At 53.9% G+C, this 22602-nt stretch overlaps 2 protein-coding genes across 2 annotated transcripts; one reads left to right on the top strand and one right to left on the bottom strand.

The window, feature by feature from the left end:
- Positions 1-6743: 6743 nt before the first annotated feature.
- Positions 6744-14870, bottom strand: Ung (uracil DNA glycosylase). Its single transcript, XM_051176467.1, has 7 exons — positions 14733-14870; positions 14101-14307; positions 13363-13458; positions 10181-10278; positions 9896-9984; positions 8818-8996; positions 6744-7733 (listed from the first exon to the last, which is right to left on the bottom strand). Exons 1-7 carry the CDS (start codon positions 14850-14852, stop codon positions 7593-7595), a joined length of 930 nt encoding a protein of 309 aa, XP_051032424.1. The 5' UTR covers positions 14853-14870; the 3' UTR covers positions 6744-7592.
- Positions 14871-16541: 1671 nt separating this feature from the next.
- Positions 16542-20841, top strand: Alkbh2 (alkB homolog 2, alpha-ketoglutarate dependent dioxygenase). Its single transcript, XM_051176455.1, has 3 exons — positions 16542-17085; positions 19020-19218; positions 20511-20841. Exons 1-3 carry the CDS (start codon positions 16872-16874, stop codon positions 20815-20817), a joined length of 720 nt encoding a protein of 239 aa, XP_051032412.1. The 5' UTR covers positions 16542-16871; the 3' UTR covers positions 20818-20841.
- The last annotated feature ends 1761 nt before the right edge of the window (positions 20842-22602 follow it).

Raw genomic sequence — 22602 nt, 5'->3', positions numbered from 1 at the left:
AATAAGGGCCAGAGGGCTGTAAATGAGTTCAAGGCCAGCCTAGATGACTAGGCAAGTTTCAGGACATCCTGGACAAACACACACCAACCAAAGACACAACAAAAGATAATTGAGTGTCTCCTTGACAAGTTGAATGGCCACCCACCCATATGTATTTATATTTACAGTAGTAGCGGCAGTAACATGGGAAAGAGGCATGTACTATATACATGAGAGCATAGAACCAGAGTGGGTTTTATGACAAGCAGCTCCCCCAATGTCCCCTAAACCCCTCAAGTGGCTGCTTCTGTCTTGGGCCGACATCACACATACACACACACACACTCAGACACACACACACACACACACACACACACCCTCTCCCTTGGGAACTGGCTGCCAGGCCCTGGACGATGGAGAGGGGTGGATTCACTCACTCACTGTTAGTGCCTGGGCCTTGCTTTCTCCATAGCTTCCCAGCGGTGTATTCACGGTGACATTTTTCAAGCTCCCCTGTTGGCTGAGGCCTGGATCTAAGCTGCTGGCAGCTCACCGCTGTGTCTGTAAATGTCACTTTTAGATTAGCCAGCCCCTGCTGTTTAAAAATATCCCCCAGAGCATTTAACCTTCAAGGCACTGGGCGGCAGCTGTGACCCAGGCAGGGAAAATGATCTAACAGCAGCACGCTGGGGCTGCACACTCCCTGGGAACTGTTCACCTCAACCCCACAGCTCACTTTATTTCAAAATTGCTGGAGGCTTAGACAAGAGCCTTGTAAAGCCTGAGGTGTCATAAGCAGTAGGGGAGGTCACTCTGGCTGTGACAGGTTGCCGATCCCTAGAGAAGTGAGGGACAGGGAAGGTGGTCTGGCACCCCCTCCCCAACAAGCACACAGCAGGCACCCTGTAGTCATGCCCTGTTCATGAAATATTTCTAATATTTCTTGGGACTTGGGGATTAAAAAAACAAGGCTGCCCGCTGTATTTGGGATTGGCTGGCTCAGGACAGGGCTGAGCAGAACAGAGCCCCAAGTCGCAGTCACAGAGTGTTCTGAGACTAGTGGGCAAAAGGTCACCTCCAGGTCTCAAAGCTGGCAAGGAAGCAGAAGCCACAAGCCCACACTGTGCTCAGACAGAGGGGGCAGTAGCAGGATGGTCCAGAATTCTGTTGCTCGAAGGCTGTGCTGTACGGGAGCAAGGGGCGGGGTCAGTACAGAGGGGCCGCTCTGGCCACTCCTGGGACATCTGACACCCGGCCGGAGCCACCCTTCTGTATTGAGAATGAAATCAAGGGCAGCACTCCGGACCATGCTCTAGACCAGCAGCAGCCTAGCCCCGCCCCAAGCTGTTAACGATGTTCACGTGACCCCCTGTAAGGGTTCCTTGGAAAGTGCTTCTCCTGGGAAGCTGCCTGTGACTGAAGGCATTTCAGAGGAGCCCACCAGACAAACACACCGCTTCTCAGGGTGAGGGTGGAGCACACCTCTTGCTTAGCGTTTCCAAGGGCCAGGGTTCTGTCCAGCCCCTCCTCCCTTCCTTCCCAGTGCCTGTGCAGTTGCGATCTAGGCAGGGGGTTGAGAGTGACAACATTATCCAGCATTGTCACCGGGCTGATGTGAGTTCACTCGCTAATTCACCACCCGGAGGTCCTGTGTTCCCATCAGCCACTTCACCGTGGTTGAAAACAAAACGATAACACTAGGCTTCCGGCAAAGTGGCGTGCTTGAAACCCTCTGTTCTCTCGGGCGTGTTTTGCAGAAACACAGTTGAGAGACTGAGTGAAATTCACACAGCCCAGGCTGCCCTGGAACCTGTGCAGGCCTCTTCCATCAGCCTCGGCAGGGATGGATGACAGGTGTGGACCCCACGTGGCTGACCGGTCTAAGGAAGCACTTCCTGCCGGGTATGGTGCCACACAGCTATTCTCCCATACAGATCAAGTGCCAAGCAAACCCCTGGTCCCAGGACAGCCAGAACTACCTACCTCATGAGACCTTGTCTCCGAAAAAAAAAAAACCACCGTCACAGACGAAGACAAGGAGAGCTTCGAGGCTCTGCAATGGTCTAATATGTGGACTACTCTACATTCATGTGGGAGTTGTGGGGTTCGATGGTAAACATGGCTGTGCAAGGACAGGGGCTGAATTCAGATTCCCCAGCACCCATGTAGAAGCTGGCATGTCTGTAACCCCAGTGTCGGGCACAGCCAGGGGCTGGGGGAGCGGACTACATGGGTACAGGGGGCTTCCAGAGCTCAGTCAGCACTATTATGAGCTTTAGGTTCAATAGCAAACCCTGACTCAATACAGTAAGGTGGAGGGCTAGAGATAGCCCAGTGGGTAAAACGCTTGCCAAGCAGGGTGGAGGGCTAGAGATAGCCCAGTGGATAAAACGCTTGCCATGCGGACATGAAGACAAAAGTTCTAGTTTAAACTGGGTGGCTCTGGTGGCCTTGTAACCCCAAAGTTCAGAAAGCAGCAGCAGCTAGTGGTAGAGTGGGCTGGACTAGCTGGTGAGCTTGGGATTCAGCTGACCCCTCGCCACAGTGAACATGGTCGGGTGCTACGCAGGACTCTGTCTTTTTGGTTTTTTGAGACAGGGTTTCTCTATGGTTTTGGAGGTTGTCCTGGAACTCGCTCTTGCAGACCAGGCTGGTCTCAGAGATCAGCTATCCAGGACTCTCGATGTCAACTTTGAACCCTCACCACCACATGTACAGAGAAGCACCTCCACACATGTAAGTATGCACACACATGTCCCACACACATAACAAAAAGCACTAAACAACCTGTGCTTTTTGTGACAACCCTGGCCCCTACATGCCTGTGTATGTGCGCATGCACACACGCTATACACACTGATAATGTCCCAATGAGACCCATTATTTGTACAACTAATATGCTACTGTCTCAAAAGATGTATTTCGTAGAATACAAATGGGGTTCTTCATACTGAAGACAAGGATATTAAAAGCTCTTCAAAGTATCTTAGATTCAGATGTGCACATTCCAAACGGTCGTTAAGGGCCGGGTGGCATAGAAAAATGTGGCACCTGCTGGGAAGCGACGCTGGCATGAATTAGACCTAAGTCCTGACACCCCGACTGAAGCGGCGGGACTCTGCAGAGACATCTCAGGGAAGCTTCCAGTCTTTGCTCAGCTTGAGCTGGGGGGAGGGTGCTCAGGTTGACTTGGGCCAACTCAAGCGTCTGTTGCCCTCGTCCATCGTTAAGTTTTAGTAAGGCTGAGCTGAAAAGCTGCTAGTATCACAGCACACCCCCTAAATTGTGCTTTTCCACTGGAAGCCCTGAGAATTATCCCTGAACCCCCTGAAGAGAGCGGGAGGTTCAGAGAGAGGACTCAACAATAGAACCAGCATCCAACTCTGCGCTGCTGGGCTCCTGTCAAATCCAGGGAGTGCACTTTGACACACTTACTTTATAACTTGGGGTTCCCAGGATGGCATTGGCATAACTGACTTCCTTACCCTGGAAGGAGGTGGAACCATTTTTTTTTTTTTCTTTTCAGGTGGCTCTTCACAGGCCTCTCACACTGTGCCACATAGATCCTTCAGATCTACACACGGGTTGCCTCTGATACCTGGCTATGCAGAGCAACTCAGATCTATACAATTCTGTCTGGCAGGAAAGCTTCCTTCTATCCTCGGCTTAGCCAGAATTAGGGAAACTTTCCCCTGGGCATTTCATTCCCACTCCATCAGCAGAGTCCACGAGGGCCATCAGGCTGTCCGAGGCAGGCGGTGTCTACATTTATCATGTGTTGGGGGCAGGGATGGAGGTTGGGGTGGCAACGGCTACCGGGACACGTGAAAATCTGATTTAATTCTTCATGTCACCACTACACAGCCTCACCTGCCCCCTTACAGGCTGTCCTTGGTTATTTCTCTCAAGACTTCAGCAGTTCCGAGACTAGATGTCTGCAAACCTAACATTTACGTCTACTCGGGCCACCCGAGGATTCTGGTCCTGTTTCTGTACAGCACTGAAGAACATCTGCAATGTGGAGCCCCCCCCCCAAAAGGAACTACTGCCACATACCTCATTGAGGCTTTTGCTATTGTATATATTTAATGATTAACTTGTCTTTTCTGTGGGTGGAGTTGGGCCACACATCATTTAAGATGCTCTGTTGTTGCCGGGCATTGGTGGCGCAAACCTTTAATCCCAGCACTCAGGAGGCAGAGGCAATGGATCTCTGAGTTTGAGTCCAGCCTGGTCTACAGAGTGAGTTCCAGGACAGGATCCAAAACTACATAGAGAAACCCTATCTCGAAAAACAGATGTCTGGTTGGGCATGGTGACCCACACCTGTAATTTCTGAACTTGGGAAGCTGAGGCAGGGTTGCCAGTTCAAGGCCAGTGTGGGCTACAGAGCAAACCCTTAGCAACTTCACCTTCCAGAACTTTCTATATATATTGTTTCCACGCCTATTTACCATTATGCCATCCATCTTTTACTGTTGAGACGGTCCTGCTATGAAGCCAGGCTGGCCTCTAACTCCAGATCTTCCTACCTCAGTCTAAGCCAGTGGTTCTCAATCTTCTTAATCCTTCGACCCTTAATACAGCTCCTCATGTTGCCGTGACCCCCAACCCTAAAGCTTTTCATAACTGTAATGTTGCTGATATGAATCACAATGTAAGCATCTGATATGCCACCCCTGAGAGGGTTGTTCAACCCCTAAGGGGGTCATAACCCACATACTGAGAACTGTCAGCCTAAGGGGTGCTGGACCACAGATGTGCGGTAGCAGCTTCAACCTGAGATGGGGTCTGTGCAGCCCTGGCTGTCCCAGAACTTGATGTGTAGAGCAGGTTGGCCTTGGGCTCAGGGACCATCTGCCTTTGCCTCATGAGTAATGGGATTGAAGGTGTGCACCACCACACCCTGATAAACTTAAGCTAACTTTGTGGGGCAGAGTAGCAGAGCCCACTTCTCTGTATATGTGGAGGTCTTAGGACAACCCGCAGGGCTCAGGTCAGGCCTGGTGGAAAGGGCCCCACCCAGTCCTGTCTCCAGCCCAGTGTCAACTTTTGCTCTCCACCCACTCAGTCACATCCCAGCAAGCCCATTCAAAATTATAGTAAGTCATGAGTGGCTATGTGTGCCCACTTGTGTCCCACCCCTCAGGGCTGGGGTGACATCCGTTCTGTTCCCATCATGTAGACTCGGGGACTTCATGTCCTCAAGCTCAGCAGCACCACCCACTGAGCCACCCTGCTCACTAGCCCATCAACAGTGTGAGACGTTTCTAAATGACGTTATTTTTATTTGTGTCTAGGTGTGTAGGTCTTCAGCTGAGTATGTGCACACGGGCCCAGGCATCCGTCCAGAGGTGTCAGATCCAGAGTACAGGGTTTAGGGAGAGGGCTGGGAGCCACCGGAGCACAGCAACTAAACTCATGCTCCCCGGAAGATGAGTAAGTAGTTCCAAAGGAGAGCCAAGTCTCCAGCTCAGTGCAAGTGTGCGTGCGTTCATTTTAGATAAAGTTCTAATGGACAAAATTAAGGGTCATCTGAGAGGGAGAAAATGTTTAAGATTGGGGCGTAGGCCAGGCAGTAGTGGCACGTGCCTGTGGTCCCAGTACTCAGGAGGCACAGGCAGGAAGATCTCTAAAGGCCAGACCAGTCTACGGAGTTCCAGGACAGGCTCCAAAGCAAAGATCGGGGTGTAGGTAAACGTGTTTTGTGTCCCCCCCCCCAAGAAGCTCTGTCTCTCCTACAACCCAGAGACCCGCCTGCCTTTGCCTCCTGAGTGCTGGGATTAAGAGGCAGGAGCCACCACCTGTTTTCCATTTTCGTAATGACTGATGTGGGAGGCCCGGCTCACCCATGTGCGTTTCCCCCAGGTTGGTGGGCCCCGTGCTACAACACAAAGCGAGCTGAGCAAGCCAGGAAGCAGCGGTCCCTCATGGCCTCTCCAGCAGCTCCCGCCATTCTTGTCCCGATTTCCCCAAACTGTAAGGTCAAATCTTCTTTCCCAAGTTGCCTCCGGCATTTTACTACAACACAGAAAGCTTAAGGCTGGGTGTTTTACCTGCATGTACATGAGTAGATGGTATTCATGCAGGCCAGGAACAGGATCAGTTCCCCTTGAACTAGAGATGGGAACAAAAGCCCCAAACCCAGGTCTTCCTGCAAGGGCAGCCAGTGCCTTCAATCACCAAGTCACCTCCCCAGCCCTCCCATTCTTTCGGATTTTCAACACAGGGTTTGTGTGGCCTTGGCAGTCCTAGGACTCGAGATCCACCTGTCTCTGCTTCCCAAGGGTGTGCCACAACTGCCCTTCAGATTTATTAAAACTAATCGACGGCTCTCTGCTCCTTGCCTTTCAATGCAGTTCTTACATCGAGTTGTGCAGCGATTGGGCCCTCACTTTGCCTTTGAGTAAAGTTCATTGCATAGCTTCTGGGAGGGCCCCTGCAGGGACCGACAGGCAAACTCAGGTGTCCTCACGAAGCCTATTTGTTGATCCCAAACATGAATCTTAAAGCCACCTTCTGCAGACAAGGAGACCAGTAAGGAAGCAGCTTCCAAACCACAATTCAGGGGGCCTGCTATGTGCACCCAGCCTCACTCAGCCACACCCTGCCCCTTGATGGTTCCAAGGCCACAGTTAGCAGAGCAGCAAGCTGCCCCAGGCTGGCAGTGGGTGGCCCCGTGGAGAGCTACCCTGCACGCCGTAAGTGGGTGGCTCGGCGACAAACAACGCAGAGGCACCTGTCGAGAAATGCTCCAGAGCGGGTACAAGGCAAACGCCAATGCGCTTTTATTATCCTGCCCTGGCCAGCTGGACTCACAGAATCCGGGCTGAGGCCTAAACTCAGTACATCTCAGTATCTCAAAAAAGGATTGAAAATGCAGATGTACCCACCTACCTCGGAAAACACGTTCTCCAATGTTATATTAAAATAAAATCTGTATGACTTCAACCCATAAAACCAGCACTCTAGGTTTGAACCCCCAGTATCACACAAACTAACATCTGGCAATCCGCTGTGGGAAAATTCCACCTCCACAGGCACTGGAAGACTCCGCCCCTAATTTAAAACAAAACAAACCCTGTCCTCTGCTTTGCTCAACTTCACCACTTGCTTAAGGCAACGACCCGGACAAGCGGCCAGAAGGACAGTAGCAGCCCCTCCTGAGGCCCGGAAACAACCCCACCCCAATCAGGGAAAAGAGTCTCAAGATCTGGAAACATCCAAGGCCGCCTTAGAGACAGGCCCCCTTGAAGAACACACACACCTTGTAACCTCTAGTCTAAAGGCAAAAGTAAACAGCAGCAGGCATGAAAAAGGTACAACTCTCCCCTAATCCAAAACAGTCCAGAGAGGACAAGTATGTGACCACTGGTCTGTGAGAAGTAGGCGTGTGTGGCCAGGCCACTCTGCCTGGCCCAGAGTTCAAACCTAGCGGCAGTCAAGAGCTCCGGATGCCAAAGCCGCGGTTTCTGGGGTCTGTCTGTCTGGTGGCTGCCTTACAAGGGTCTCCCATTTTCTTCACACACAGGGAATCAAGAATAGGGACATTTCCAGTGACTTCCAAACCAGCCAGCGCTTTAGCGGAAGCATCTCAGAACCACGTGGAGACATCACAGCTCCTTCCAGTCGATGGGCTTCTTGCCAGACTTCTGGAGCAGCTCATTGGCTTTAGAAAAATGTCTACATCCAAAGAAGCCCCTGTACACCGACAGCGGAGAGGGGTGGGCCGTCTGCAGGACATGGTGACGCTTCTGAAAAAGAACAGAAGCACCCTGTCAACACAGCCACCGCACCTGGGGTGGCTGCGCAGCTCACCCCCAGCACTCACAAACACAAAGCTCTTTGCTGGGCTCCGAGGCCCAGGGCACCGCGTGCAATGACAGGCGGCCACACCTCAGTGCCCAGCTACTCCCGCTGCCCGGACTCAGTCACACTTGGCGCAAAACTGCAAAGCGTGGCCCCTCACAGAGGAGCTCAAAGGCACCACGTGCTGCATAGCGCTAGGTTCAAAGCCAGGCGGCTGTGAGATGCTGGGAACGTGACCCTGGTCCCCTCTAAGGGCAGTGGAGTGCTCCTAATGCTGAGGCGTGTCCCCAGCTGCCACTGTCTGGCCCCACGATAACACTGGGCGAGTGTCCCCACCTCAAAAGCCGCTCATGGCGTCTACATCCACCTGCAGCCATCACTACCGGGAAACACTGGCGCCCAGCCCAGGAGTGATGGATGGCAGACACAGTGAAGCAGTATTGGGACATTTCAGAGCCACAGGTGCCTGGGCTGACTTGTGAGACAGGGTTTACTGGGAGGAGGGTGACAGGGCTCGGGCTCCTTCTCAGTGACTCGGTGACAGGTTACGTGAGTGTGCAGTCTTGAAGCAGGGACAGGAGGAGAAAACGGAAGTGCCCTGGTTCTTCTGGGCATTCACAAGCGCCGCTCAGGCGGAAGGCCTCACCACCCTGCACTTGTGGAAAAACCCTGCCTGACTCAGCGGAACGCCTGTTTTCTGCACGGTTCCAAGTTTCTCAGAAACAGGACACTCGCCTTATTCATCAAGCGTCGCATCACACGTAAACACAGTATCAGGGTCCACGGTGTCCTTACTACAGGGCAAGCTAATTAATGCCTCTCATGTTACTAACTGCAAAGAGCACCGTGACCATTCCCACTGTGTCACTCCATAGCCCAGGCTGGGCCACGACTCGTGGCAACCCTCCCGCCTCAGCCTCCTACGTAAACGAGATCACAGGAGCCACTACAGGTAGATCTATGGCTGTGCACACCATAGGGGCCCGGAGGTCCCCTGGCTCTCTGCAGAGCGGCGTAGAGGACACATACCCTGTCAATGACGCTGCCTTTCTTCTGAGCGTAAGAGCCCCAGAGCAGGAAGACAAGGCCATGCAGGTTCTGGTTTAGCCAGGACACAACCGCATCAGTGAACTGCTCCCAACCCCTCTCCTTATGGGAATTGGCTTGATGGGCGCGGACAGTGAGGACAGCATTGAGGAGGAGGACACCTGTGAACACAGTGAGGACAAAGGTTAGGAGACAACTGACCAAGCTACTCACAAGAGACCCAGGGCAGAAGTGAAATCAGGCCACAAAGAGCGTTTCAACACGGCCAGCAGTGACCTCTGAGCCAGATTCAGGACGTTTTGTTTCATCTTCCAGTTTTGGGTAACGAACAACAACAACAAAAAAAAACAACAGTGTTCAAAATTACATACCCTAAGTGATTATTAAGGAACCAGAAAAGAAAATGGGCCCAAAATAGTTGATGGCAATAAAATTAACCTGTTAGAAGCCAAGAGCCAAGTGCCCAGGGCAAGCATGTTGAAACTAACACAGGCATAAAGGAGCCTCCAGGACCACGTCAGAGCCCCTTAAAGTACGGCCATCTTTTTAAAAACATAGCAACCGGCCAGACAGTGGTGGCAAACGCCTTTAATCCCAGCACTAGGGAGGCAGAGGCAGGTGGATCTCTGTGACTTTGAGGCCGGTCTGGTCTATAAGAGCTATTCCAGGACAGGCTCCAAAGCCACAGAGAAACCCTGTATCAAAAACAAAACCAAACAAAACCATAGCAACAGGACTGGCGATGGATTAGCAGTCAAGAGCACAGCAACGCTCGCAGGACCCGAGTTTATCCCGAGGACCCATGTTGGGCAGTGTACAACTGCCTGCAATTCCAGCTTCAGGGAATTTATCACCTCTGCCCTCCCACACACACACACGCACGCGCACACACACACACACGCGCGCGCGCGCACAACACACGCACACACACGCATACACACACGGAGAGAGGGACAGACATTAAATTATAATCAAACAAATAAGAGGCACGGGGGGGAGGGGGCGCGCATGTACAGGCTGCTGACATTGGTCCCAAATAGGCCTAGCTAGGCTTGGTTACCTTGTCTGGCCCACCCCGACAAATCCCCATGGCCAGGATGAACAAAGCCATCGATGTCTGTAGACAGCTCTTTGAAAATGTTTTCCAAACTGAAAACAAGGCAGAATAAAAAAGCACAATCAATCAGAATCTCCAGCAGTCTACAAATCCAACTCTCCAAGGTGGGTGTGAGAATGTGAGAAACAAGGTCACCTTCTCCTGCAGACCTCCCCCGTGAGCGCTGGGGAGACCTGAGCCACACAGCCACCCCGACCATGCCACCCATCCTCCGTCCTCTGGGAGTACCTGGGCGGAGGTGGCACCGGCCTCTGGACACTGAAGCAGAGCCCGTGAGCTTGACTGGGTCCATGATAGGGATCTTGTCCCAGGATGACAACCTTCACCTGTGAATGCAAAGATCACACCATACCAGGTTTGGTTCAGAGGGACACAGCGGGTCACCACAACCAACAGCAGGGCTCCACCCAGGGCCCAGGTGAGGAGCCAGGAAGAGCAGCCCACCACACACTAGCAGCCACATTACCGACCCATCCTCCACTCAGTGGCCTCGACGCAACGGCCCACTAGGAGTTTGGTGTTTTCTTGCTCCTTACACGATAAAACTTGTACCGCGGAAATACTCAGAAACATATGGAGGACCCGCCCTAGCCCCTCACAAGTCAGCACCACAAGAGGGTGGGGGAGGTGGCCACTGCAAGCCAATCATTTCTCAGTACCCATGTGAGAGTCCCTACACCACACGGACCACACAAACACAGCCTTTGTAGACGACAATGTCAAAATGCTGGGCACACCATGGCAGCCCCTCTAGGCAGTCAGCCCGTCTCTCGTTATGGGAAAACACGGCTGGGCGGAGAGCCCAATCTAAGCTTTCACAGACCGGCGCTCAGACCCCCAACAGCTGATGCCCGCAGGACTTCACCAGCAACACCCACAGGAGTCCAGGTCAGACGCACGCGAGTGGCCGTGGAGGCTGCCCCTGTCAGTGTGGAAAGGTTGTCTCTGGACAGTCCTGCCTCCCTGTCCTCTAGCATTTCCTCTATGGCTGACGCTCTGTGCCTTAGAATTCACCTGCAAACTGATTCCCACTGCACGCTCTGTCCATCTCACTGCTTGAGTTGGCACCGGCACCGTCTCCACGGTATAGAACCTGGGCACACGGGACTTTCTTCTAGGACTGGGGGCAGGCTAAGGACAACTGTGGACAGAGCACCTGCTCCCTGAGCTGTGTCCCTACCAGGTGCCTGAGAACCAACAACGAGGAGCCCCACTTTCCACTTCCTGAGGTACAAGTTGTGGGATTTGCTCAGGGTCAGGCATGCCCGCAGCACGAAGACGTCATCTACCCGAGTGCGATATTTACTAACTTCCAAAGACGGCCAACGGCAGGGGCAAGGCTAGGGCGCAAGACACCAGTGCAGCCAAGACCCACGCTGAGGTGGCCAGCGGGTAACCTGACCCAGGAGACAGACAGCAGGCGAAGGCTAAGCGCCACCCAGGCCTGACCACGTGACACAGAAAGCTCACTTTCTGGAGGTAGAGAACGGAGATTAGCGCAATCTGGGAGGGACGTGGCGGGGTCAGGATGAGCAACTCTTTTTAAGAGTTATTATTAATTTACTTTTTACATTCCAATCCCAGCCCCCCTCCCCTGGAAAGTCTACTAAGTCTGTCCCATCATCTCGTTGAGGCAGGACCAAGGCGCCTCTCCATCCCCCACACCTCTGTGTCCAGGCTGAGCAAGGCATCTCTCCATACAGAGTGGACCCCACTAAGTCAGTTTGTGCACTAATGTTAGATCTTGGACCCACTGCCAGTGACCTCACACACTTCCCTGTGCAGCTCTGACTGTCCTGGAACCCATTCTGTTCAGGCTGCCTCTGCCTCCAAGGGCTGGGATTAAAGGCTTGGGCTACCAACTTCTAATGCTCTACACCCACACACTATGGTAACTGCAACTGACAACTAAACATTTCAGAAACAGGAGCAAGGACTGGGATATTTCCAACACGGTGCAAAGGGCTGCAGATGGTGCGGCAGGTGAGAGGCTGGTTGGTGTCCCAGAGCCCACAGGGCCCTCTTCTGGCCTCCCAAGGCATTGCAGGCGAAAATGCATGAATGATGACTGTGCCCAATGCCTGCAATGCCACACCTGTAAATCACACACAACCAGTATGTGCTCATTAAAAACGAAACACCGACTTGAAATGCTTCAGTAGGTAAAGCCCAATGGCTTGAGTTCGATCCCAGAACCCAATGGTGGAGGGAAGTTACCCTGACTACCCCAAGAGTGGTGTGTGTCCGCTCCTAAAGATACATAAAATACAAATTATTTAAAACAGGGAGAGAAAATGGAAGGATTCCACACACTGAAGCTCTTGAGAACAAGACGTCCAGGGGAATGGACAGCTCAACAACCTGCAGAATACCAAGATGAGCCAGGACCGACCGGCCACCTGGGCCACAACCCCAGCTATCTTAGAGGCGGAGACAGCACATCAAAAATGAGTGGTAAAACACAACTGAGACCGTAGGTTCCGTTCCCCAGGACTGTAAAAATCAAACACAACAGAAAACAAAACCAACCAACCAAACCCAAAACCCCGCTAAGCCAGAAACCAAGGTCAGCCAGGGCAACGTAGATCTGTGTCAAAATAAAAAGGCACACACATTTGCACGGTGGCGTGGCGGGATCCTGGTTCACACCGCAGCACAGCTACCAAGGCTATAACTACACTCTAGGGTGTCCTGCGGCCCTCTAGGCAATGCACTCTACCCAAATCCACTCTCAAGGGCTGAGCTTAATAACAGCACAGTGTGGGCCGGGGCAGGCCTGCTGACACCAGGCGAAGGTTTTGGAAGTTGATTATTGAACTGCGAGCGTTCTGCTCACTTGGTCTACTCCTAATTGGTTCTGAGGAAGACAACGAGCAAGGCTTCCTGGGGAAGACAGTGGAGTCAGGGCACCACAGTCAGAGAGTTACCAAGAGGCTTGCCATCCAATGACCGCAGATTGGCGGCGAAGGAGCCACTCATTACCCCAGGCTACCCTTCCTATGTCTGTATAACACACAACACAGCACCCGTTTTTGCCCTTTGTGTTTCGGGGTCAGGGTCTCAGGTAGCCCAGGCTGGCCTCCAACCCCCGAGTGCTGAGATTATGGGTCTATGTTAGCACAAGGCTCCTCTGAGCACTTCCCCCACACTGAACACATTATGTGAAGGGAAACACCCTCGCCTCTCCAGCCCCAGCGGTCCAGAGACTGAAATAACTTGGGTGACACATATCAAAGGGAATAGCATAGCAGTCACAGCTGACATAAACAGCTGAGGACAGCCTTCCGAGCTCCACACATGCAAGCCTCACCATTTCAGGCTCACTACTAAATCATTGCCTCTGGCTTAACACCAGGGTCTGCAATTCGGAAATTCTGATTCTTCCCTGACCAGACCCCAGTTTCACTTACATCTCTGATGTCACACATCTGGGTCCACGTGAACACCTGCTCCGGGGGTGGGTAGACCTTGTGATGTTTTCTTTCTTCAGCGACAAATCCCATCAGCTAATTTCAAAGATAAGCCAGGCTTAACAGCAGATTCCCACCGGAAAGCATAACAATTAGGTTTAAAAACCTAATTGGCTTTTTTTTGGGGGGGGGCGTGATTTAAACCCAATTTTTTTTTTTTTAAAACAACCCAATCGGGCACCTGTTCCCCTCTGACAGCTTCCTTCCTTTCTCTCCGGGCTGGATCAGGGTTGTTTGCCAAACTACTTTCATTTCAGTGGCCCCGCCTCTTTTTCCTTTGTTTGTTTTTTTTAAAGGCTCTCAGCTCCGGACCCTACAGGCTACATCTCTCAAGGGTTGGTATTACAGCCCGGGTCTCTCAATCTCCTTTCCCTGGTTTTCTTTTTAAAAAAAAGGGGGGGGGGGAGGCGAAGATCTTTAATTCAGTCCGGTGGATGGTTTACCGCGACAGGGTTTCCTTGGCGCGCAAACCTAGCGGCTTACTGGAAGTCATGAGGACAGCTGGCGCCAAGCCGGCCAATCCCGGGCCCACGTGAGGGGAGCCTCCCCAGACGGTCCTGCTCACGCCCGGTCGCCCCCCACGACATCACCAAGCCAGGAGGAGCAGAATCCCCATGCCCAGGTTGGCTCGAGGCCGGCGCGGGCTCCGGCTTCCCCAGGCCAGGAGGCCGCGCGCACCTTGACGAAGTAGGGCTTCCCGAACTCCCCGCTCAGGTGCTTCTTCCAGCTCTCGCCGAATCCGACGGGCGCGTTGCGGGCGGCGAGCCTGAGCAGCGCGGCGGCCTTGTTCCTCTGGATGCGGTCGAGCTGCTCCGCGCTGAGCGGCGACGCGGGCGGCGAGCCGGGCTCGTCCTGCCCGACCCGGGCCTTCTTGGCGGGGCTGGCCTGCCAGGAGGAGTCGGGGTCGCGAGTGAGACCGCGAGCCCTCGGCCCGCGCAGGCTCCGCGCCAAGCCCAGCGGCCGCGGCCCGAAGACGCCCATGGCCGAGCGGATCCGGCCTGAGCCGCCGCCCCGGCCGCCGCCGCGCTGCCCCCGCCTGTGCGTGCGCCCGAGGCCCACGCGGCCTTTTCGCGGCAAAACCGCTGCCGCCTCTGATTGGGCCCCGCGAAGGGAGGGGCGGGGACGCTGCACACCGATTGGCCCGGCGGCGGCCGGGCTCGTTCCCATTGGTTGGCGTCTCGGGCATGGCGGCCCGGGGACGCGCGCGGCTGCTTTGAACCCGTAAGGAGGCCCGGTGTGGCCGAGCAGCGCTGCGCGCGGTGCTCTAGCCCGGGAGCCCCGCCGCCCCCGAGCCCCGCCGCACGCCTCACCGCATCGCCGCCGTCCTCGGCCGCCGCGCGGGGCCCCGGGGCCGGCTCGGGGCTGCGCGTGCTCCGCTTCCCGGTGGGGGTCGGGGAGAAGAAGGAGTAGAGGGTCTTCTGGCCGATCATGCCTGCAGCGGGCTCCGGGCTCCGGGACGCTGGCAGCGGCGCTCACACTTGGCGCCTGTGGCGACTGGGGGCGTGGGGCCCAGCGCGCATGTGTGGGAGGGGCTGCGGCCCCGCCCCTGGCGAGGTGGCGCTCGCGAGGCCCGCCCGGGGCTACCTGCCCGCCCGTCCTCGCTCGTGCACGGGCACGGGGCTCGCTCCGGGCCTCGCTGGTGATCTCACGCCGCTGGAGGCCTAGAGGCCTTGCAGGTGGTTCCTCCTGCCCAGCCGGACGCAGCTCCCCTCCTTCCTCCCTAAAGGTCCCGGGGCCCGAACTCCGGGCCCTTTGTTTGGCTTGAGCAATCCCAGCATCTGGGAGGTTTAGGCGGGAGGATGCGAACCCCAATGCCCCTCTTGGCTACATAGTTTTGTTAGAGGCCAGCCTGGGTGGACTACAGCTTCCGAATATTTATTTATTTACTTACTTACTTATTTTAATTTGGAGACAGGGTTTCTCTGTGTAGGTTTGGACCGTGTCCTGGAACTCTATAGACCAGGCTGGCCTCGAACTCACAGAGATCTGCCTGCCTCTGCCTCCGGAGTGCTGGGCCCCACCTCTGCCGAGCCAGCTTCCGAATCTAAACCACGGACTAGACTCCCAACATCTTAGCATCTCTGGGCTGCTCCCCGGCTGTCCCTCGAGGGTCTTCACACCCTGTCCTACTACTGTAAGGTCTTCTGCGCCACCCCACCCCAGCCTGTCACCCAGCTCGTAACTCCCGGGTCTTTCTTACACCTTTCTTTTTCTGTTTTCATCTCCAAAACACAGTGTGGGTGAGGCAGGAACCTGTGTCTTGCTGGAAGGTGCGGGAGTCCAGGACAGGAAGTGCTTTTAGGGACAGGAAGTGCTTTTAGGAAGTGCGCCGCCATCAAAGAGCAGCGTGTGCTCCTACAGGCAGGCAGACCATAGACACATGCTTTCCCCCCGGCTGTGCAACCCCACAACCACGCTCCTGGGCATTTTCCTAAGAGAAGTAAAGTCGTTCACGGATAAAGTTTGAGCATGAATATTTATAGTGATTGTGCTGTGTCACTTGGAGCCAGAAATGATTGCCACAGTCTTTATATAGTGCTTCATCTGCACGCCGGGATACAGCCCATGAGAGCAAGAAAAACTGGTGCAAACGGCACAAATGTGTGTACTACATAAACATGATGTCCGTACTTGATGCTAAAGACAAAACAAAAGCAAACCCACGGTTTTATCTAAAAGCATTGTGCTTACAAAAAGAAGCCAAGCAGAAAAGGCTATACAGCACACACTCCCAGCAACCAGGAACAGCAGACAGCAGGTCAGGGTTGTGTAGACGGGCGGTACGATGGTACGTGGGGGAGGATTTTGTGCGATGGTGCAGTTGCTCTCATCTTGACTGTGGCTTTCCCAGATGTGCAGGTTTATACACTGCCCCCCCTCCAAGCCCACCCACCCACGAGGCGTATCCTGTACGACATCAGGCTCTTGGACCCCGGTGAGCTGAGCCCAGGACCTCACATTGCAGAGCCATGGGGGCGGACGTCACCCTGCGGTGCGCAGAGGGGCCGGCAGGTGGCGCTGTGCCGGAAGTCCCGCGCGGGCTGCGGAGGCGGATGTGGCTCCCGGGGCTGCGTGTCTCTGTGCGGAGCGCTAGCTCGGGGCTCCGTACACTGAGTCTCTCCGGTGCAGCACGGGTACCCTCCCGTGTCGGCCCCATCCCCGCAGGACAGAGACACCCTGCTTTCTGGGTGGCTTTGGGCGAACCTCGTGCCTCTCTGCGCGTGCGTCTTCCCACCGGTAGCCTTTGCAGCCGGAGCGGGCGGGGCCCGGGGCTGTGTGCCCGGGATCCCAGCAGCTGAGCGGCCGAGGCTGCAGGATTGTGCGGTGGAGGTCGGCTTGTGCTACGAAAACGTAAACAAAAGAGCAGGCCGGTGGGGTTTGCAAGCCCGCCACCTGGCTAAGGACCGCCAGGCAGTTCCTAGCCTCCACGGCTGTGCAAGGGCGGCGGGATGGACAGGTTCCTGGTGAAGCCAGACCAGGGCGACCTCCGAGCGGCAGGGGAGGAGCCAGTCCCGTCGGGAGGAGCCTCGGGCGGTCAGCCAAACCCCAACTGGCGGCACCTTCGCGCGCAAGGTCTGAATTGCGATTACACCATCCTGTTTGGCAAAGCCGAAGCAGACGAGATCTTCCGAGAGTTGGAGCAAAAAGTGGAGTATTTTACCGGTAAGCGCAGGACTTTAGGTGTTAGGCTTAGGTGGCGAAAACATCCGTCTCTATTAGTAGAGGCGTGAACTCAGGCTGTGACAGGGTCTAGAGAGAAATTACCTGGGTACTGATTGGAATTACCTCGGTAGTTAAAAACAAAACCCAAACCATTCTGGGTTCTTTGTGATACTGAGTCAGAATAGCCCGAGGTGCAGCTATCTTCCAGGCCAGGGGTAGTGCTTTCTGCAGCACTCACAAGCCTCAGGTTAGACTTCAGCATTTTAAAAAACGAACACTCATGTGCAGCCAGGTTGTGCTTGTCCAGTAGGAGAGACCGCAGACAGCCAGGCAGTTTCTCACTGAAGGCTGGGTGGGTCAGCCTGCAGCCACTCAGAACTCTGCCGGCCCCTGAAGAGTTTGCAGGTGGTGCTGATGCTGTTGCCTGGAGACCACATATTGAGAAGCTGCAAGGAGCACGCAGCATTTGTACCAGCCTAAGCTGCAATAATCCCCATCTTCCATGAATCCGTAGGCCCTTAGTGCACACGGCTGGCCAAACCATCCAGCCGTGACTGGACGTCACTGTGCTCAGAGCTGTCTGTCTCTTTACACTCTAACTTAGGGAGGCAACAAACGTGCAGTTTTAAAAACTGAAGCCAGGGTATGGTGGTGTGTATCTTTAATTTCAGAACTTGGAGGTAGGAGGTCATGCTAGGCTAAACGAAGAGCTAGTTCAAGGCCAGCCTGGGCTGCATGAGACCTTGTCTTTAAAGGCCAAAAATATATACATAATGTGAGAAGTTGAAAGATGACTCAGCAGTTAAGAGCACTGGCTGCTTTCCCAGGGGACCCAGGTTTGATTCCCAGATCCCACATGGCAGCTCATAACCCTCTGTAACTCCTGCCCTAGGCACTCTGGTACTGTTTTCCAGCCTTCAAGGGGCCAGACACATACAGGGTACCCAGACATTACATGAGGCAAGATATAATAAAATACTTTAAGTACATAAAGGGTTTTGAGACAGAGTTTCTCTGTAGCCCTGGATATCCAGGAACTCACTCTGTAGACCAGGCTGGCCTTGAACTCACAGAGTTCACCTGCCTCTGTCTCTCCAAGTGCTGGGATTAAAGGCGTGCACCACCACTGCCCTGATGCATAAAACAATGTTTTGGGTTTTTCGTTTGTCTTTAAAAGGGAAGAGAAAGATGGGCCTCAGCTGCTACAGACCAAGTCATCGGTAGTTTGTTTTAATTTTTCAACCATTTCGTGGATGTATGACGTGTTTTGGTTATTTGCACACTACCCATTCTCTCTCCCCCACCCTTGCAGAACCCTTTGTGTCAAGCCCGTTGTACTTTCTGTCATTTTGTTTTTGTGGCCCACTGATTTTTAGTGGCAGTGGTCTGTGCACATATAGCAGCCAGAGAGCCCTGCCCAATGTACTCAGTGCACTCAGCGGGGGGGGGGGGGGGTGCCCTCCTCGTTTTACCAGATATCACTGTAGATGGTTGTGAGCCACCATGTGGTTGTTAGGAATTGATCCTCGGAACTCTGCACGAGCAGCCAGTGCTTGCTAGGCCAGCTGGCCGGTGAGCCCCTGCACTGGGATCTGAGGCCCATGCAGACACACCTTGTGGCAGGCACTTTACCAGCGGAGCCAGCTTTCCAACCTTTTGTCTTCTGAGACTCACTAGCCTGGAACTTGTGTTCCGCCTGCGCCAGGGCCAAAGTGATGAGATTACAGGGGTGCGCCATCATACCCTTTCATGAAGTGACAAGATGCCATAGTGACTTCGGGGATAAGGTCCCCAGCAGGGCATTACACCTAAGGAGCAGAGGAAATGCCATTTCCAGTTCCCTCCCTTTTGAATGACCAGCAGATGAGTGTACTGTGCTCCTCTGTCTGCATCCCTTGAGGACCAGGGATGGAGCAGCTGATTCATCTGCACAGGTGCACTGGCCAAGGTCCAGGTGTTTGGAAAGTGGCACAATGTTCCCAGGAAGCAGGCGACCTATGGCGACGCTGGACTGACATACACATTTTCTGGTCTTACACTGACACCAAAGCCCTGGATCCCGGTTCTGGAGCGTGTTCGCGATCGAGTGTGCAGGGTGACGGGGCAGAGCTTCAACTTTGTGCTCATTAACAGGTAACACTTCCTCCACAGGGATGAGTTCAGGGCTTGTGACAACCCTTCTGTCCTGGGTGAGGCCCAAGGACGTTCAGGGACCCTTGCACAGAACCCAAAGTCAGTTCCCAGCAGCACCAGTAACTCCAGCCCCAGCTCCAGGGGATCTCACACCTCTAGCCTCCATGAATACCTGAACTTCTTTCTGGGCATGAACCCACACACACAGAGAATTGTGAGGAGGAAGAGAGGGGTTGGGTGAGGTTCCTAGGAAAGTTAAACAGATTGATTGGACTGAGGACGGGGCTGGGCTTGGCACAGGGACTCAGAATGAGTACACTACTGCTAGCATTTGGGGTCAGAAAGTACTTTTCTGTGCACTGGGACACTCAGCGCACCCCTAGCCTCCACCTCAGGTGCCAGTAGCACCCTGCTTTCATTACAGCATCCAACAGTGTGTTCTGAGGACAGAGCAGCCCGGCTCTGAGGCCTGGGTAAAGGGACAGTTAGAGGGAGGTTCCTCAAGGCAGTGACATTTGCCAGGAACTAGCTAGAGCTGGAGACACCATCGGCTGGTGGGGTCGAGCAGAGGAAGCACCTGGTGTCCATGGAGGGGGATTGCCTTTGCTGCTGGAGATGAGGAATTGGGGAAAGCAGAGTATAAAGGGTAGGGCCGGGCTGCTCAGGCTCATGGCTGCTGTGTATGCAGGAGAAATAAGGCAGGTTTTCCTTTCCTGAGCCTGGTGACTGGAAGGCACAGCTATTTGATTTCATGTGTGAGGTCTGAGCATTACAAGAAGTAACTAAGTGTCCTGTCACTGTTCTGCTGCTGTGAAGAGACACCATGACCAAAGCAACTCTTAGAAAAAGAAAGCGTTTACCTGCGGCTTACAGTAGGTTCATGGTCACACGGTGGGAGGCAGGCAGGCAAGGCACTGGCGCAGTAGCTGAAGCATTACATTCTGATCTGCAGGCAGCAGACAGACAGACAGACAGACAGACGCTAGGCTTGGTATGAGCTTTTGAAACTTCAAAGCCCAACCACAATGGCACACCTACTCCAACAAGGCCACACCTCCTGATTGGCCCCAGAGTCCCACCAACTGGGGACCAAACATGCAAACATATGAGCCTATGGGGCCCTTCCTCATTTACACCAGCGCGCTTGGCCAAGACATTCAGCGGGGCTCCCTGGCGTCCTGGGCTAGGGATGTGCAGCACACTGCTGCAGGCTACAAGAGGGTAAGGGACCTTCGCATCAGCAGGGGATGGGGAGGGGAGGGCTTCGGCGATGTGATCGCTTCCCACTACAGGTACAAAGATGGTTGCGACCACATCGGGGAACACAGAGACGACGAAAGAGAACTGGCCCCCGGGAGTCCCATCGCATCTGTCTCCTTTGGGGCCTGCAGAGACTTCCTCTTCCGGCACAAAGACTCTCGAGGGAAGAGGCCCCAGCGGACAATGGAGGCGGTCAGGCTGCAGCTGGCCCACGGAAGCCTACTGATGATGAACCACCCCACCAACACCCATTGGTACCACAGTCTCCCTATCCGCAAGAAGGTCCTGGCTCCTCGGGTCAACTTGACTTTTCGGAAAATTTTACCTACCGAGAAATAAAGCGCCTTTTATTTATTATTTTTATCTGTATGTGTGCGTGCCACATATGTGCAGGTGCTCAGGGAGGCCAGCAGAGGGCGTAAGATCATTTCACGTTGGAGTCACAGGTGGTTGAGAGCTGCTGGGAACCAAACTCAGGTCCTGCAAGGACAGCAAATGCTCCTACCTGCCAAGACATCTGTCCAGCCCCTAAAACCTATTTCTGATAACCAGTACAGTGTGTTTTCTCTTTTTGCTTGGAGAGGGGCTTACCCTCTTTATCCACAGAGAGCACCGGTGGTTTAAAAAATGCCTAGGGCCCAGTTCGGAAGAGGATGCTGTGTAACACCAACATAAGACTATCACTCAGGCATGGCGTGGTGGGGTACCTTTAACAGCAGCACTCAGGAGGCAGAGATGTTCACAAGTTTACAAGTAGCCTCCTGTACACAAACCCTGTTTAAAGAGACTAAAACCCACCACTCGAGTTTCCTAACAAACCGTCTTTATTGCTACAGCAGATACAAAGTGCCTTTAGCAGCTCCACACTCAGCAGCCTACAGCGTAAGTACTAGCTTAACTTAGGTTTTTCAGGGAGAAGCTACCTACTGTAAATAACTTAAAACTAGAATCATCATTGGTTACTACCTAACGTCTGATAACTTACAAAACGAGGGAGGACATTAGCACTTGGTCAGGTTAACACATTCACAGCCTTGCCTCACACCCTGGGCTCTGAGCAACGCCCACACTTGTCCTCTGGTCTCTTCTCTAGCCGACCTCAGAACAAGCGCTGGGGCCTGCAGCCCTGCTATCTGCTCTAAGAGCACAAGCCACAAGGCAGGGGAGCATTCGTGCATTCACCTCAACCCACAAGCCAGGGCTGCCGGGGATGCAGCAAGTGGCTCGGCCACTCCTGTTGTGGGGGCTGCGGCTGGGAGAGCCAGCACAGCAGTCTCGGAGTCGCGAGTCCTCGGGATGCTCAGTGAGGCCTGACCTCAAAGCAGATGCCTAGGTACATCTGGAATGTCTGCCAGCTTACCCCTGCAGAGAAAACACGTCCTTGGCCTTACCTCAGCGACCTTTGGATAGGTCTGGTTCCAAATCTTACATCAGAAGAGTCAGTCAATTTTTGGTTTGGTATCATTTTTTTTTTTTTAATTACAAACTTAGCTAACACATAGGTACTATTGTGCCATTGAGATTCTCCATCCCTGGTCTTTGCAAAATGCATCTGAGAAGGGAAGAAAATGCCCAGTGTACTCTTTGCTTGAGGTCACTGGAGACACACACTTAGAATACGGTCCTAGAGTGTAATGGCAACATGAAGCCACACCCTAAGGTGTGGCCACCACCCCAAGTCCACTGGTGGAACAAGATGCTGCCACACTCTTCTGTTCAGACGTCCAGCTGCTTTCCTCCTCACTGGCCTCTAAGAAAGCAAGGTTCAGAGACTGTAGCCCTGGGCCAGGCCAGCTCTCAGGTCACCCTGCCCAGGCTCTTGCCTGTAGACCCTATTATGGGCAACTAAGAACAGGAAGCGAGCCATCTTAGGAGGGGAGACCAGCAGACAGCGTAGACATCACAGTTCTGGAAGAGGCTTGGGCCACCTCTGGTCCGGGGAGGGACTAGCAAGTGACCCTGACTACACATAAAGAACTGAAGACCCCAAAAGGCATACCCAAAGGTAGGAGGTTTTCTCGAGGCTTTGTGGGAGGAGACAGTTTTATTACATAGTCCAGGCTGGCCCAGAACTTGCAGTGATCCTCCTGCCTCAGCCTCTGGGTGCTAGGATTCAAGGCATGG

The sequence above is a fragment of the Phodopus roborovskii genome, unplaced genomic scaffold (assembly GCF_943737965.1).
Source record: "Phodopus roborovskii unplaced genomic scaffold, PHOROB, whole genome shotgun sequence".
NCBI lineage: Eukaryota > Metazoa > Chordata > Mammalia > Rodentia > Cricetidae > Phodopus > Phodopus roborovskii.
This window is presented reverse-complemented; position numbering and strand designations above follow the sequence as displayed.

Excerpts from the sequence above, each read along its gene's own strand:
- Ung (XM_051176467.1), bottom strand. The coding sequence starts at position 14,852 with ATGATCGGCCAGAAGACCCTCTACTCCTTCTTCTCCCCGACCCCCACC. Across the intron at positions 10,279-13,362 it reads AGATGTGTGACATCAGAGAT|GTGAAGGTTGTCATCCTGGG; the intron begins GTAAGTGAAACT and ends TTGCATTCACAG. Across the intron at positions 7,734-8,817 it reads AAGGCAGCGTCATTGACAGG|AAGCGTCACCATGTCCTGCA; the intron begins GTATGTGTCCTC and ends GTTCTTTTTCAG.
- Alkbh2 (XM_051176455.1), top strand. The coding sequence starts at position 16,872 with ATGGACAGGTTCCTGGTGAAGCCAGACCAGGGCGACCTCCGAGCGGCA. Across the intron at positions 17,086-19,019 it reads AAAAGTGGAGTATTTTACCG|GTGCACTGGCCAAGGTCCAG; the intron begins GTAAGCGCAGGA and ends TCATCTGCACAG. Across the intron at positions 19,219-20,510 it reads AACTTTGTGCTCATTAACAG|GTACAAAGATGGTTGCGACC; the intron begins GTAACACTTCCT and ends TTCCCACTACAG.